Source organism: Saimiri boliviensis, chromosome 2 (assembly GCF_048565385.1).
Source record: "Saimiri boliviensis isolate mSaiBol1 chromosome 2, mSaiBol1.pri, whole genome shotgun sequence".
Classification (NCBI taxonomy): Eukaryota; Metazoa; Chordata; class Mammalia; order Primates; family Cebidae; genus Saimiri; species Saimiri boliviensis.
In genome coordinates, this window is record NC_133450.1 from 131,846,786 (window position 1) to 131,864,098 (window position 17,313).

The window sequence follows — 17,313 nt, forward strand, 5'->3', positions numbered from 1 at the left end:
GGAACCCTGAATCATGGGGTGGGAGCCGGTGAGCGGGATCCGCAGCCTCACCCTCTTCCTGACCTCCAGTTATCAATGCCATCGTGGACCCCAGCGGGAGCCTGGACCTGCTGACAGGAAACAGGGGCTCGGCTGGCTCTGTGCAGCCGGGGCTGGGGAGGGGCCGCATGGCTGCCCAGAGTCCACCCTCGCCTGCCTCCACCGAGGCCCTGCTGCCAACCCTGCCCCTGAGGAGTTTCCCACAGCGGGCCAGTTGTGGGCCCCCCAGCCTCCCGGACCCCACCTTCCTTCCTGATGCTGAGAGGTTCCTGATCTAGGCCCCGAACCTGGCCAGGCCGGCCTTCCTGTGCGTGCACGTCCGCCTCCCGTCTGCTGCACAGTCGCCTGCCTGGCCGCAGGTGGTTCTCCCTGAAGACCCCCACACGTGCCATATCCCCATGGGTGGGTGCGTCCCATGCCCTTTCCCCCTCGCCAGCTCCCAGCCAGCACCCTACTTGCCCTGTCCGGCCCCGTGGCCGCCCCCTCTCCTGACCCGCCCCCTGCAGGCCTCTGGGCCCAGCTCCTGGCCTGGCTGCTGCCAAGGTCAAGCCCTCAAGGGCATTACCCCGCCTCCTCTCCATCACTGTTATTTTTGTCTTTAGCTTTAAAGGAAAGAGTTGTTGGTGCCATTGCAGGTGCCCCCTCCAGGCCTGACTGGCCCCGCCAGGCCCTAACCTGCCATGTCCTTTTGTGCTGGCCTGCGGCCAGGCAGAGGAAGAGAGGTCAGCTGTGGGGTCATTTGGTGCCAAGCATGGAGCTGGGACAGGATCTCCTGTTCCTGGGACTAAGATGGCAGGGCATTTGCCCTGGTGGCTCCCACCTGACTCCAGGCCTTTCACAGGCAGGGGCCTCACTGCTTCCAACCTTTGGTGCCAACACAGTTGCCAAACCCATTGTCCTTGGGGCTGCCCATGGAGCCCTACGGTGTGGGCGTGGGGCTGGCTGAGAGCTGGGCCATGCATACAGGTGCAGACACCCCGCCATGCACACGGCTAGTCCAGGCGTGCCTACATGTTGCATCGTGAGGACCGCAGGGATGTCCCTGAGGGGCTGTGGGCCTCTGTACTTGGGCTTCTAAGGGCCTGGGGACAGCTGGGTGCATGGCAGCCCTTCAGATGGGGGTGAGCACGAGACCAAAGTGACTGGAAGCCAGGTTTCCGGAAGCTCCCAGCTTGGCCTGCACAACATGCCCTACCCCTTTGGCTTCACGCCATCAGGCATCAAGTGGGTATGGGGGCAGGGAGGGCCCAGGAACTGTTGTTTTCTCAGGATTCTTTCAGCTGGGAACATGTCAGGTGAGCACAGCTTGGCCCTTCTGCTGCAGCCCCTCCTGGGGCAGCCCGTGTTGCTGGAGCCTCTAAGCCAAAGAGCCCATTGGCTGTGGTTGGTGGGGGTGGGAGTGAGGGGTGTCCCACCTGGACCAGACTGGCGTGGGTGAGCTCCATGCCCTGCCTGGCATTGGTACGAGAATTGGGCCTGGACAGGGCCCAGCTGCTGGGGGAGCAGTGCTGGGGGCTGGAGACTGGAAGCGGGCGGTGTGTGTCCCCTGTTTACTTTTAGCTGATCTGGGGTTGGGTGCACAAGTTCTGTGCTTCTGAGCCCCATGGCCCACCTGATGTTTACGTATGTTGAGGGGTTGTGGGTGGCAGGTGTCCCCACCTGGTCCCCACCCCAAGAGCCTGCTGTCTGTATGGAGGAGGTGCTAGTTAGGCCTGCCGGGCCGCTGCCCACCACTGCATGCCCCAGTTGCCCACCCCGCCTGCCCCTGGACACGAATTGGTCACTCTTCATCCACGGCTCCTTCCCACTCCAGCCCCACCGCTCGGCAGTGGCTGTGTGATTTTAAGTTCACAAGTTCCTGCCCCTCCCCATGCTGAGCTCCTTCGTTCACCCCCTCTAGCCCTGCCTGGGGACTGGTCAGTTGTTTGCTGGGCTTCTCAGAGGGTTCACTGTACATTCGTTCTCAGGTGGTCTTGTGGCTTTTGGAAAATGGTTATTTTATATGATTTGTCATGGAATTTGTTCTAATAAATCATTCTTCTATCACATGGCAGCATGCCAGCGCCTGTCACCTTGGCCTTCTCTATCCAGGGTGTTTGGGGTGGGTGGGGCCCCAAGAGACCACGGACCAGGGTAGGCTGCAGTTCAGAGATGCTGCCAGCAGGGGGCGGCCTGGGCTAGAAAGCAACAAAATTTCCAGACGTTTACTCCTAAAAAAGAAAAGAGGCCGGGCGCGGTAGCTCAAGCCTGTAATCCCAGCACTTTGGGAGGCCGAGGCGGGTGGATCACGAGGTCGAGAGATCGAGACCATCCTGGTCAACATGGTGAAACCCCGACTCTACTAAAATACAAAAAATCAGCTGGGCATGGTGGCACGTGCCTGTAATCCCAGCTACTCAGGAGGCTGAGGCAGGAGAATTGCCTGAACCCAGGAGGCGGAGGTTGCGGTGAGCCGAGATCGCGCCATTGCACTCCAGCCTGGGTAACAAGAGCGAAACTCCGTCTCAAAAAAAAAAAAAAAAGAAAGAAAAGAGCTAATTGATGAAAGCTGTTCCATGAGGCAGCATCCAAGAGCACTGTTTAAAACTGTGCTCTTTCTGCGTAAATACAGGCAGTGGGCGCACACACAGTCGCCAGGTGGTGAGTGCCACCTCCCTCCCGGTTCCTTCTCTCTGTTAGAGCTTCGGAGGACACCCGCTGCCCGTCATTGCGTCACATCACTGACACCAGTCACACCGGATCGTCGGAGGGGTCGGAGGTCACTGTCCACCTCTGGCCACAGGGTGGGCCCCACGGCACTGATGCACTGTCAGGCTGCCGGGCTGCCGGGCAGCGGCTCAGGTCCACAGTCCGGCTGACCTCGAGACCCTGGTGGGAGTAGCAGGGTGGGCTTCTCACCTCGGCAGCCCAGGGCTCTGGCTGCCCCGAGCCTCTCAACTCTCCACTCCCCGTGATGGCTGTGGAGAGGACATCACCAGATGTTCCTGGGTGGACTGCCTTTATGATGCCACCCTCCCCCGCCCTTGGGACATATCTGAGTTAGCAAGGTGGTGGTTGAGCCAAGCGACCCACCAAGAACGTGAGGACAGGGCTCCACGGGCCTCATGCGGCCACTGGGGGCCTCCACGCCCTGCCTCGCCATCTGAGCCATCCGAGTGCCACTCCCGGGGCCGTGCTTGAAGTGGTCACTGCTGGCCTGGCGCCCTGCAGCGAGGACTGTGGGTGGGGCTGGATAGTGAGACCTGAGTCCTGGCAGCAGATCCCTGAGGGCCTTCTGAGTGGGGCCCCTCAACAGGCCTTCCTGGAGACCCGGGACCTGCTGGAAAGTCAGCCTGAACAGACACCCCAGCGCCTTGTGGCTGCGAGAGTGCAGGAGGGTGCCAGCCCTAGGGTGGGGCTGGGCCTGAGGGGCCAGTGGGTGGTGATTTGATTTTGTGGGCTCAACATTCCAGGCCCTCCCCTAAGGAGTGTGAGCTTCTCTTGTTCCTTGTCTAGTCAGGTCAGAGGGAGAAGGGCTTTGACTGGGAGTGAGGGCGCGGGAGGCATGGATGGCGGATGGGCCATGTGGAAAGGAAGCAGCAAACCTGTGGGAGCCTGAAGGGACTGGGTCCCCAGCGGAGGGGCAGAGAGGGCCAAGGACATGCCCAGGTCCTGGCCCAAGTGGCCCAGATGTGGGGACAGTGGGTGAGATGACAGTCCGAGAAAGCAGTCAAGGAGCTGGAGCTGGGGAGAGAAATCCCTGCAGGCAGCGGGAGCTTGTGGCTCAGGGCCTGCCGTGGGTCTTGGTCATTTGCAGGAGTGAGTGAAACGCGTAGTTTGTGTCCAGTTAATCTCGCTAGCAACAAACACAAGCAACCGTTCGACAGAATTAAGCCCACACCTTTTCCGTGCAAAAATTAATGGCTTTTTTCAGAGAAATTTTTCAGAAAAATTCAATGACCAAACACATTCAAATTATGCCCAAGAAAAGACAGTAAAGTTTTTTTTACTCTCAACCATAAAATTCTGCTTAAAATAAAATTTTAATGAGAAGGCTGTCATGGTTTAGCTTGAAGAAGAACTTAAAATCACGCCATAGGCCGTTTCTGCTTTTGGCGTGAGGGACCGGGGTACCGGCTGGCTTTGCCTCCTCACCTTGAACAAGGAGAAAATGACATGGGAAACGGCCGTTTTCAGACACCGGACAGCGGGCGGCACAAAAAGAAAGGAGCTGAGCCCGCCTGGCTGCCTTGCTCACGGCATGGCTTGCAGGCCAAAGCGCGCGGGGCGGCTCCCCCGGAGTCTGGTGATGTTGCCGCGTTGAGGTCCAGATCAGGGTTCGGGGAGGCAAAGGCAACTGGAATTTGCAGAATGAAACAGCAGTGAAGAGGACAGCACACGGAGCCCCCGCGACAGCAGAGGACTCCCCACACACATACAAGGAAGCCACGTGAGGCAGGAACACCACCAGCAGAATGCTGGAGTCCATCACGCCTGGGACATGATACAGGCCTGGGAATGCTGGCACCCCCGGAGTGCCAGGCTCGTGGGGGCGAAAGGTGCCAGAATGCTGGGGGTGCAAGGCTTGCGGTGCACAGGACGCTGGATGGTCCTTAGAAGGGAACCGCCCACAGGTAGGGCTGGATCAGCCCACAGCCCTGCCTCCCCTTCCGCAGCAAAGCGCGCCTCCGGTTTTCTCGCTGTTTGAGGTGAGAAGGCAAACCCATCCTGTATCCCTGTCCCTCGTGGCCTGAAGCAGAAGTGACCTGTGGCATAATTTTAAGTTCTTCCTTAAGCTATAAATCACAAGAGAATTTCCTTTTTTTTTGGAGAAAGAGTCTCGCTGAGTACAGTGTGCTCTCAGCTCACCGCAACCTTCCTCTCCTAGGTTCAAGCGATTCTCCTGCTTCAGCCTCCTAAGTAGCTGGGATTATAGGCGTGTGCTAAATTTTGTATTTGTAGTACATATGGAGGTTTGCCATGCTGGCCAGGCTGGTCTCAAACTCCTGACTTCAGGTGATCCACCTGTGTCAGCCTCCCAAAGTGCTGGGATGAACCATCATGCCTGGCTGGGAGTTTCTTAATAAATTGGGCTACCTGAAAACTAAGAACCTCTATTCACCCAAAGACATCTTAAAGAGAGTGAAAAGGACAAATAATTTGTACTCAAAATGTATAACTATTCTAAGTCAGAGAAAAAAGATAGGCAACCCAATAAAAAGCAGGGAAAGTGAACAGACACGTTCCGAGAGGACATCCAAGTGGCCAAACACCTTCATGAAAACATGCCCGCTATCATTTGTCAAAAAAGAGAAGTGCAAACTGAAACCATAATGAGATATAACCATATCCGCCAAGACAGCTGAAACGAGGATCCTTGGCATGGCAGGTCAGAGTATCGTGTGTGAACCATTTTGGAAAATGTGGCAGAATTTACCAGCACTGCACATATGCCTACCTAGGACCCCGCAGTTCCACTTCCAGCTTTATGCCGAAGAGAAACACGTGCATTCAGTCCTTAAAAGGCATGTCCAAGACCGCTCCTAGCAGGTGTGTTGGTAGAATCTCCCCACGGAAAGCAACCTCATGGGCCTCAACAATGAATGGATAAATAACATCTGGTATGTTTGTGCCCTGGGCTAAGACACTGCAAGTGAAAAAAAATGACCACACTTCGTAACACATGGATGACCCTCCAGATAACACAATGGGCAACAGATGCCAGACACCAAAGTCTACATGCCATAGGATTTCAAAAATAGGTAAAACCGATCTATGACAGCAGAAGTCACAACACTGGCCACCTTTTGGGGGGAAGGTATTAACTACGATATTCAAGGAAATGTCCTCCCTCTGTCTCAGAGAAAAAAAAAAAAAAAGACCAGGTGTGGTGGCTCACACCTGTAATCCCAGGCTTCTAGGTCATAGATGGATTTAGGGATTTTCTGGTTCCCAGTTGGTTGAAAGAATTATCTAAAGACCTGGAATCAGGCTGGGAGCAGTGGCTCATGTCTGTAATCCCAGCACTTTGGGAGGCTGAGGCAGGTTGATCACCTGAGGTCAGGAGTTCAAGACTGGCCTGACCTGGTGAAACTCTGTCTCTACTAAAAATACAAAAAAATTGCAGAAACTGGTGGCAGGTGCCTGCAGTCCCAGCTACTCTGGAGGCTGAGGCACAAGAATCACTTGAACCTGAGAGGCGGAGGTTGCAGTGAGCCAAGATCTCGCCACTGCACTCCAGCCACGCAAGAGAGCAAGATTCTCTCTCCAAAAATAAAATAAATTCATTTCTTCTACAGATGTATGTTATACTGCAATACAAATTTGAAAAAAATAAGAATAGGAAATATCTAATAGCATGAAAATGTTCCTAACATCCTCCTGTCTTTCTCGTCTCCATGGGAGCTGGGGACGCTCTCATGTTCACTCCTGATGGCAGTGATTGTGACTTTTCTCTGTCTTGTTCAGTCTTGCTGTGGTTTGCCAGTTTCAATATGCTTTTCATAAAACCAGCGTTTTGCTTTTATATATTTTCTGTTATCTGTTTGTTGTTTTCTCTTTCACTAATTTCTGCTGTTCATTTTAATTTTATTTTTGTTTGTTAGCTTTTTTCCTTTCTTCGCTATCTGAGGGTTTCCTTCTTCTTTCTTTCCTTTGTGACATGGACGGTCACTGGTTTTTCTGCTAATCTTCTTTCTAATATACAGATTTAAGCCTATACATTCCCTTCTAAACATAATTTTAGCTGATCTCATAAAGTGTAGATATTTTCATCACTATTTAGGTAAAACAATTTCTAGTGTTTTGTGATTTCTTTCTTGGCCTGTCAGTTATTTAGATGTGTGTTGTTAAATTATCAAACATTTGAGAATTTTCTGGTTATTCTTTTGTTATTCATTTGTAGCCTCTTTTCACTATGGTCAGATTACAGACTTAAAATTATTTTAGTCACTTGAAATGTATAGAGAAAGCTTTATGACTGAGTATACGGACAAGTTTGATAATTGTTACATATTCCCTTCCAAATTTTTTTGGAGAGGTGTTATTTTTTGTCAATTTGACCAACTTCATGATCTATGTTCAAATCATCTATATCTGTGTGAATTTCTTCCATCTGCTTATTCTGCTGCTTTCTGAAAGGACTGTGTTAAAGTCACCACCATGGTAGCAGATCTCTTTGTTTCTCGTTTTGGTTCTGTAAGTTTACATTTTGTTTCATTTTATTGTGTTTTTGCTCTGTTGCCCAGGCTGGAGTGCAGTGGTGCAATCTCAGCTAACTGCAACTTCTGCCTCCTGGGTTCAAGCCATTCTCCTGCCTTAGCCTCCCGAGTAATTGAGATTACAGGTACCTGCCACCAGGCCTGACCTATAAGTTTTTCTTTATGTATTTCAAAGCTATGTTATTAGGTACATACAATTTAGAATTATTAACTTCCTGGTCGATGAGACCTTTTATCATTATAAAGTCTTTTTTATCTCTAGTTTTATTTTTTAATCTGAAGTCCGTTTTGTCTCATATTATTATAGTTATGCCAGCTTTTTTTTCTAGTTAATGTTATGATTTATCTTTTTCCATCCTTTTTATTTATTTACTTATTTAAACCAACTCACTTCAAAGAATTTCTATCCTTTTAACCAACTTTGGAGGGGCTTATTTTAAAATATTCAGTCTGACAATATTTCTTTTAATTGAAGTATTTTAGTATACCTCGATTATATTTATCAATGTATTTAGGTTTAAATCTGCTATATTACATTTGGTATTCTTTTTTTTCTCCCTATTTTTCTTTCTCTTTCCTTTTTTTTTTTTTTTTTTTGAGACAGAGTCTCACTCTGTTGCTTAGGCTGGAGTGCAGTGGCTCAATCTCTGCTCACTGCAACCTACGCTTCCCGGATTCAAGCAATTCTCTTGCCTCAGCCTCCTGAGTAGCTGGGACTACAGGCATGTGTCACCATGCCTAGCTAAATTTTTTTTTTTTGTAATTTTAGTAGAGACGAGATTGCGCCATGTTGATCAGGCTAGTCTCGAACTCCTGACTTCAAATGATCCACCAGCCTCAGCCTCCCAAAGTGCTGGGATTATAAGTGTGAGCCACTGCGTCCTGTCCTTCTAATGCTTTAAATTCATCAGCCTCTCTCCCACTTTTTGTGCTGTCATTCTCAGGCATTTCAGTTCTGCACATGTGTTAAACTGCACAATAAATCATCTCATTTTCTGAGCTGGTGTGCGTTGAAATGCACCAGTGTGTTCGCGTCTCGGCCGCTCTTTCATTCTTTCCCTTCAGCATTTCCAAGTTTCCATTCGGGACCGTTTTCCAAAGGCCTCCACTGGGTTTTGTCTCGTTTATGAGTGCCTATTTGCCGTGAGGAATTCTCTCAGTTCGGTGGGGAGGGTGACTGCCATGCTTTTATTTCGCCTTTCCCTTTCCCTTGAAACTGCGTCCCAAGTTGGCAGTTCTTTTCTCTTGGTACTTTAAGAATAATGTTCCACTGTCTGCTGCTTTCAGTGTTTATGTGGAGAAGTCAAGAGCCTCGCTGTTGCCTCTTTGAAGGTGGCATATTTTTTTTTTCTGGCTGTTATTCATTTAATTTATTTTTATTTTTGGAGAGACAGGATCCTCCTGTCTCAGTCTCCCAAAGTGTTGGGATTACGGGCATCAGCCATGGCACCCGGCCTCCTGGCTGTTACTGATTTTCTCCTAGTTATTGAGTTTTCAGTGGTTTTACTACAGTATGCGTAGGAGTACCTTTGTATTTATCTATCTTGAAATGTGCAGCACTTCTCACATATGCAATTGGTATGTCTTCCGTTGGTTTTGGAAAAGTTTCACTCATTTTCTCTTCAGATGTTGTTCCGCCCCATTTGTAATCTCCCTCCTTGGATTCAAGTGACAGATGTGTGAGGTCTGCTGACTGCCCTGCGTGTCTCTTACGCTATTTTCCATGCATTTTTCTCTGTGTGCTTCAGTCTTCTGTTGGCTGCTGACCTAAATCAGTGCTCGCTAATCCTCTCTTCAGTTCTGTCTACTAATAGTCTGTTAACCCATCTGTCACACTCTTTACTTCGGTTATTTTATTCTTAGTTCTAGAGTTTCTATTTGATTTTTTTCAAGATTTCGTTTCTCTAATGAAAATTTCCATCTCGTCACTTATTCCTCAGCATATGGTCATCAGAGTCTTTCAAAGCTCCAAGTTACATCCCCTGCTTTTACACTTGGGTCTATATATTTTTGTAGGTGTCTGGTGACTCTTGATCTAAAACAACAGACACTGTGACTAGGGGTAAAAAGTACAATCTCTGGATGATATTGTGGCCATCAGAGAGGACCCGCACTGTCCTCTGCCACAGAGCAGGGACAGATCACCCCAGTCAAGTCAGGACTGAGCTGTCTGGGACAGGCTGTATACATGGTAGGGCTTTTCCACCTCGTGTTTGCCCTCTGATTTACCTCTTTGTCACGCTTCTAGGGCACACCCCTCTGGGGTCTCAACTGCAAGCCAGGAGGGTTCAGCAACACCCTCCTCCTTTGAAGGAAGTCCTGGGCTTCATTTTGCTTCCCCCAAGCCATAATTAGTGAAGTTTCACTGAACTCTTCAGCCACTCAACGCTCCGCCTATTAGCTGAGCTGAATGTGACTCTCACGTCCAGTGAGAATTAGCTACTCCCTCACGAGGAAAACCAGCACAAGAAGTCCAGCTCTCTTCTCAGATCCTCTATTCTCTGAATAATTTCCACCCCAGTCCTGGTGGTGCTGGCAGGCCTGAGAGCCAGTTGTCTATCTCCTGAGCCTTGTGAGTTTGCCAAAATCTATCATGGCTTTTCTGCCTCTTAGCAACCATCTTCTGCCCAACTTCTCTGCCCCTGCTTAATCCCTACCCCTTGAAACAGCTAGAAATGTTAGCTAAAAGTAAAATCAAACTTAGACACCATTACAGGCAAGAAAGGGAAATCCCCATGTGCCAGAAACGGAGTGGGAACTGAAAGCCAGGATGAGCAGGGAGCGGACACTGCAGTATCTCTGGTGTTTACGGGCCCAGATATAGCCCTACTGGCTCAGCACCCGAGATGTTCCCTCCACTGAGTAAGGGGATGAGGCCTTGTGCTGTGAGAGGGAAGAGATGAAATTGAGAATTCTGCTCAGAGACGGGTGTTTGAAGGTCAGGAAAAGTGGCCGGATAAACCTAACTTGTGGCTGCAGTGAACCCAAGGAAACTCATCTATCCCCTGGCCGTGGGTGAGAAGGAAATTCCACAGTGAGAAATTGAAACCTCAGGGAAAGTTGACCAACTAATAAACAGAGCTGAAGAAACAACTTGCACATGGGAAGGTTGATCATCAGAAATTAGACAGATGCAGAAATGGGATGAAGACATGTAAAATGTCAAAGGAGATTACGAGACATGAAAGATAGAATGAAAAAGCCCAGAATATATTTAATGAGTTTTGCAGCGTGAGGATAAATAAATGGGAGGAGGCGATAGTCAATGAGATAATGGCTGAGATCCATGCAGAAATAACCAGAAGCACAAATCCTTAAGTTTAAGCTGCACAAGTCCCAGGCAGAACGCAGAAGAATACAGCTAACCTGGACACATTACGTTGAAACTGCCAAACCTCAAAGACGAAGAGAAACCCTTAAAAACAAACAGAGAGATAAGAGAAACTGTTTTCAAAGGAACAACAATTAGGTTGGCGCATATTTCTCCATAGCCACAATATGGTTCAGAAGTCAGTATCTTCAACTTATAAGAATATAACAACCAATAATTTTGTACCCAACTTAAGAATTATTCAAGAGTGAAGGAGGGAGCAGGGCACAGTGGCACATGCCTATAATCTCAGCACTTTGGGAGGCCAAGATGGGAGGATTGCGTGAGTCAGGAATTCCAGACCAGCTTGGGCTAATTTTTGTACTTTTAGTAGAAATGGGGTTTCTCCATGTTGGTCAGGCTGGTCTTGAACTCCTGACCTCAGGTGATCTGCCCACCTTGGCCTCCCAAAGTGCTGGGATTACAGGCGTGAGCCACCACATCTGGCTATATCAGATTTCTAAATCATTCGTGAATGAAAGAAAATGTAAAATATTTAGAACAAAATAATAATACCAGTGCTCCGTAGGAAATTTTGTGGGATGCAGCAAAAACAGAATTCTACAGAAAATGTATCCATGGCACACTTACATTAGTAAAGAAGAGCCGAAAACTAAAAAGTGAGGCATCCGGTCTCCCTACGCTGGTGCTCAGCAGGGAGAAGGCCAGGTTCAGTTCGAGCGCCGAAATCGTGAAGCTCAATGGCGGGAAGCCGGACGAGTTGGAGTCTGGCATCTTCCAGGCTCTTCTGGAGCTGGAGATGAACTGGGACCTCAAGGCTCAGCTCAGGGAGTTGAATATTATGGCAGCCAAGGAAATTGAAGTTGGTGGTCGTCGGAAAGCTATTATAATCTTTATTCCCATTTCTCAACTGAAATCTTTCCAGAAAATCCAAGTCTGGATACTACGCAAATGGAGAAACAGTTTACTGGGAAGCATGTCACCTTTATTGCTCAGAGGAGAATTCTGCCTAAGCCAACATGAAAAAGCCGTACAAAAAAAGAGGCCAAAGCGTCCCGGGAGCTGCGCTCTGACAGCTGTGCACGAGGCTGTCCTTGAGGACTTGGTCTTCACAAATGAAACTGTGGGCAAGAGAATTCGCATGAAACTGGATGGCAGCAGCTCATAAAGATTCGTTTGGACCAAGCACAGCAGCGCGATGTGGAACACAAGGTTGAAACCTTTTCTGGTGTCTGTTAAGAAGCTCATGGACAAGGATGTTAATTTTGAATTCCCAGAGTTTCTATTGTAAACAAAATGACTAAATTAAAAAAAAAATTAATCATCTAGCTAGCTGCTGTGGCTCACACCTCTAATCCCAGCACTTTGGGAGGCCGAGGTGGGCAGATCACCTGAGGTCAGAAGTTCAAGACCAGCCTGGCCAACATGGTGAAACCCCATCTCTACTAGAATACAAATATTAGCTGGGCGTGGTGGCATGCACTTGTAATCCCAGCTACTCAGGAGGCTGAGGCAGAAGAATCACTTCAACCCAGAAGGCAAAAGTTGCAGTGAGCCAAGATAGCACCACTGCACTCCAGCCGGTCTCAAAAAAAAAAAAAAAAAAAAAAAGTTAAGCATCCAACTGAATGAAGTCTAAAAATAACAACAGGAATATACTAAGAAAGTAGAAGGATGAAGATAAAGGTAAAACAGAAATAAATGAGAAACAAAACTAAATTAGAACTAAAATATATAAAGTTGATTTCTTGAAAAAATTAATAAAACTACCACAAGATCTCCCAAGGAAAAGACCAGTTAGAGGCACAAAAACCTACTGAGGAAATAGAGGCCAGCTGCTCTACGATGCAGCAGAGGCCACATGAACAATTTAGCAAGTTGACTTGAAAAATTACACAAAATGGCCCATTTCTAGAAAAATATTATGTGCCAAATTTGATTCATAGAGGAAAAAAAGCCTGAAGAATCCTATAATCCTAAAATAAATTTAGAAGTTAAAATCTTTCCATAAAGACATCAAAAATCTAAGACAGATTTACACATACTGCCAAAATTTTAAAGAATATTTTATCCCATTTTTACAAACTTCAAAATGTAGGGAAAAGTAGGTACATGACCCAGTACCCAGCCTAAGAAAAACTTTTAATGTTAAATTTGAATTGGAACTCATGATTTCACTTGAGTTTCTCTGTTTCTTTATTTGTTGGTTTGTTGTCTATTTGAGACATAGTCTTGCTCTGTTGCCCAGGCTGGAGTGCAGTGGTGTGATCTTGGCTCACTGCAACCTCCACCTCCTGAGTTCAAGCGATTCTCCTGCCTCAGCCTCCTGAGCAGCTGAGACTACGGGTGTGTGCCACCACGCCCAGCTAATTTTTTGTATTTTTAGTAGAGGCGGGCTTTCACCATGTTAGCCAGGATGGTCTCGATCTCCTGACCCCGTGATCTGCCCACCTCAGCCTCCCAAAGTGCTGGGATTACAGGAGTGAGCCACCGCGCTCGGCCTCAACTTGGGTTTCTAAATGCCAATTCCCCACTGTAAAGATCCATGGACGCCTCAGTAAGTAGCTGAGTCCAGGTCTAGTGCAGGAAACGTGTAATAAGATAAGGCTGGAACATCTTGTGCCAGAAAGCAGTGGAATGAAGATGTGGAGAGTACTGGAATCAAGAAAACAGAATATAGTGGCCAGAATGATTGGTTTTTGTTAGTGGGGATAATGGTGTGATTCTGCAGAATTTTTTCTTTCTTTATTCATTAATGCATACTGAAGTGTTTAGAGGTAAAATATCATTTCTATCTGCCCATTACTTTAAAATTTTTCAGCAAAAATGATGAAAGGACTCCCACTGACCAAAGAATGATGACTGAACTGGAGCAAAGCACACTAAATAGATAATAATCTGTGAGTCCGTCATGATACACCAAAAAGTCAAAGAAAGAAAACTCAAGCAAAAAGCAAACAAAAACTCACATGCCACCATCAGAGATGGCCCATGGCACAAGCCCCTTACCCTGAAAATTGGTACAGGTATTGATCGACTTACGACCTATGCAACTTACAACCATTCGACTTTACGACCACGATCCCTAGCCACGACTGTTCCGCGTCTGGCAGCGCAAACGTTGCCCAGCTGGGCGTACGACAGTGCAGACCCGCTTCCGGCAGCACTACCATCTCCGCGTGCACCACTTCAACTGTACATAGAGCCTACTCAACGTACGACCAAATCCAAGTGTTATGACCGTTCCACGGTCCCGACTGTGGTCGTAAGTCGAGCGCTAGATGTAGAGAGAAAGATTCAAGCTTTCATCATGCCTCACCAGCAGGAATCACATACATGTTGTAAGTGTTGCTGACTCAACTCCAAGCCACTGCAGTAAAGCAAGTATGTCACACAATGTTTTAGTCTTCCAGTGCGTCTAAAAGTTATCTTTACACTTCACCATAGTCTAGTAAGTGTGAAATAGCATTAAGCTGAAAAAAAGCTGTACATACCTTAATTTTAAAATATTTCATTGCTAAAAAATGCTAATGATCATTTGATCCTTTGGGGAGTTGTCTTCTTTCTACTGGTAGAGGTCTGGCCTCTGTGTTGATGGCTGCTGACTGATCAGGGTGGCGGTTCCTGAAGGCTGGAATGCTTGTGGCAATTTCTTAAATAAGACAATCAAGTGTGCCGCATCAATTGACTCTTCCTTTCGTGAAAGCTGCACTCCCCACGATTCAAGTACAGATGGTCCCCATCTTAGAACAATCCAACTTAATGATTTTCAGCTTTATGATGGTGCAAAAATGATACATCTTCAGTAGAAACCATGCTTTGAGCATCCACGCAGCCATTCTGTTTTTCACTTTCAGTGTAGTATTCAATAAATTACACAAGATATTAATGTTTCATTATAAGGTGGGCTTTGTGTTAGGGGACTTCGCCCAGCTCTAGGGTGAAATCATATGCCTGTTGGCCATGTATGTCTTTTTTTTTTTTTTTTTTTTAATTGAGACAGAGTCTTACTGTCACCCAGGCTAGAGTGCAGTGGTATAATCTTGGCTCACTGCAACCTCTGCCTCCTGGGTTCAAGCAATTCTCCTGACTCAGCCTCCCAAGTAGCTCAGACTACAGGCACCTGCCACCACACTTGACTAATATTTTTTTAATAGAAACGGGGTTTCACCATGTTGGTCAGGCTGGTTTGAACTCCTGACCTCAGGTGATTCGCCCACCTTGGCCTCCCAAAGTGCTGGGATTACAGACGTGAGCCACCTCACCCGGCCTTTAGGTCTGCTTTTCAGAAATGTCTGTTAAGTTGGCTGCGTGTGGTGGCTCACGCCTATAACCCCAGCACTTTGCTGGGGCCTAGGAGGGCAGATCACGAGTTCAGGAGTTCAAGATAAGCCTGGCCAACATAGTGAAACCCCATCTCTACTAAAAGTACAAAACAACTGGGTGTGGTGGCACACGCCTGTAACTCCAGCTACTTGGGAGGCTGAGGCAGAAGAATTGCTTAAACCCAGGAGGCAGAGGTTGCAGCGAGCTGTGATTGCACCACTGCACTCCAGCCTGGGTGACAGAGTGAGACTCTGTCTCAACAATAACAAAAAGAAATGTCTGCAAGTGTTCTGATTATGTCTAAGGTCAGGCTATGTTATGATGTTCAGAAGGTTAGGGATATTAAATGCAAAATGCCTTTTCTTTTGAGATGGAGTCTTGCTCTGTTGCCCAGGCTGGAGTTCAGTGATGCAATCTCGGCTTTTGCTGCAACCTCTGCCTCCCGGATTCAAGCGATTCTTGTGTCTCAGCCTATGGGGACCATGGGCATGCACCACCATGCCCAGCTAATTTTTGTATTTTTTTGTAGACACAGGGTTATGCCATATTGCCCATACTGGTCTTGAACTCCTGGGCTCAAGTGATCTGCCCGCCTAATCTTCCCAAAGTATTGGGATCACAGCCACCTCACCCAGCCTGCATTTTTGACATGATATATTCTGAATTGATACATAATTTTTCTACATATTCACAGAGTACATGAAAGATTTTATTACATGCATAGGATGTGTAATAACTCAGTATTTAGGGTGTCCATCACTTCAAGTATTTGTCGTTTCCATGTGTTGGGAACATTCCAAGTCCTCTCCTGCAGCTATTTTGAAATAAACAATGCGTTGTCAACTATAATCTGCTGTCAAACATTAGTACCCCTTCCATTTCACCATGTGTTTGTACTCGTTAAGCATCGTCTTTCTGTCCTCCCGTGCACCTGAAGGAAATAACGTATGCAGTGGTCCGTTTCCATGACAAAGTGCCTTAAGTCGGCTTAGGTCAGCAAACTACAGAAGAAAGAGGATATACTAGGCCCCTACTTGGATAGCCGAAGCCTGCTTGTGTCCGCCCCCCACCCCCTGCCCCGTCCCGCCACTTAAGTTACCCTCACCCAAAACAAAGAAGTTTAGTCTAAGATGAAAGTTTACTAGCCTGCAAAACAGCTCACTTTATCTATTCTTATCAGCCTGCCCAGCTACTTAGGTCATAAGTCAAGTAATTGAAAAGCCCCTGAGCTAGCCAGGAAGGAGGACAACCCTAAAGAAAACACCTAAAGCCCCTTCCCAACAACCAACAGGCGATGTCCGGGAAGACTGTGACCCCCCTGCCCCACCCCGGCCACAGTACTCAGCCTATGAGGAACGGGGGATGGACCCGCACACTAGGGGATAAACTGCTTGTTGAAACTGTGTTGGGTGTGCCTGCCCATCAGACACCCAATGTTGCAAGACTGTTATTAAAAGTCTCACGCTGTTCTCTGGGTCTCTGAGTCCATTCTTTGGGTTTGGATGGGTGGGTTTGTTTCTCACGCACCCACACGCCCTTCCTAGACCCTGGAATCTACCGTTCTGTTCTCTACTTTTAGAGGTCAACTTTTTACGCTCCTACATGTGAGTAAGAACATATGATGTTTGTCTTTCTGTGCCTGGCTTTTCTCTGAACAGAGGGACCTCCTGTTCTATCCATGTTGCTGCAAATGACAGGACTTCATTCTTTTCATGAGCAAACAGTACCCCATTGTGTCTATATACCACACTTTCTTCACCCGTTCATCCTTGATAGACAGGTGGACTCCATATCTTGGCTATTGTGAATACTGCTGCAGTAAATATGGGAGCACAGGAACCCCTTTGATAAACTGATTTCCTTTCCTTTGGGTAAATTCTCTGTAGTGGGATTGCTGGATCATATGGTAGTTCTAATTTTGGTTTGTTGAGAAACCTCCGTACAGTTCTCTATAATGGCTTTACTAACTTCCCACCAACAGCGTTATAAGAGTTCCCTTTTTTTGGCTTCCTTGTCAGTATTTATTTTTTGTCTTCTTGAAAGCAACCATTCTAACTGGGGTGAGATGCATCTCACTGTGGTTTTGATTTGCATTTCGCTGACAGCTACTGATACAAAGTTTTTTTCATATGTCTGTTGGCCATTTGTATGTCTTTTGAGAAATGTCTATTTAGATCCTTTGCATGATTTTTTTTTCTCTTGTCACCCAGGCTGGAGTGTAATGGTGTGATCTCAGCTCACTGCAACCTCCGCCTCCTGGATTAAAGCGATTCTCCTGCCTCAGCCTCTGGAGTAGCTGAGATTACAGGTGCCTGCCATCACACCTGGCTAATCTTTTGTATTTTTGTAGAGACAGGGTTTTGCCATGTTGGCCAGGCTTGTCTCAAACTCCTGACCTCAAGTGATCCGTCCAACTTG

At 47.5% G+C, this 17,313-nt stretch overlaps 1 protein-coding gene across 6 annotated transcripts in view; it reads left to right on the forward strand.

Annotated features, from left to right (window-relative positions):
• Positions 1 to 2,092, forward strand: part of CEP170B (centrosomal protein 170B) — a 31,142-nt gene extending 29,050 nt beyond the window's left edge. For 3 of the 6 annotated variants that reach the window (XM_010343908.3, XM_039462871.2, XM_010343910.3), the window contains exon 19: positions 70 to 2,092. In XM_010343908.3, coding sequence (XP_010342210.1) covers positions 70 to 317 — 248 coding nt within the window. In that variant the 3' untranslated portion in view covers positions 318 to 2,092. The remainder of the gene's footprint in view (positions 1 to 69) is intronic. The other 3 variants (XM_039462872.2, XM_039462873.2, XM_010343911.2) reach the window with 1 other exon arrangement.
• Positions 2,093 to 17,313: the final 15,221 nt, after the last annotated feature.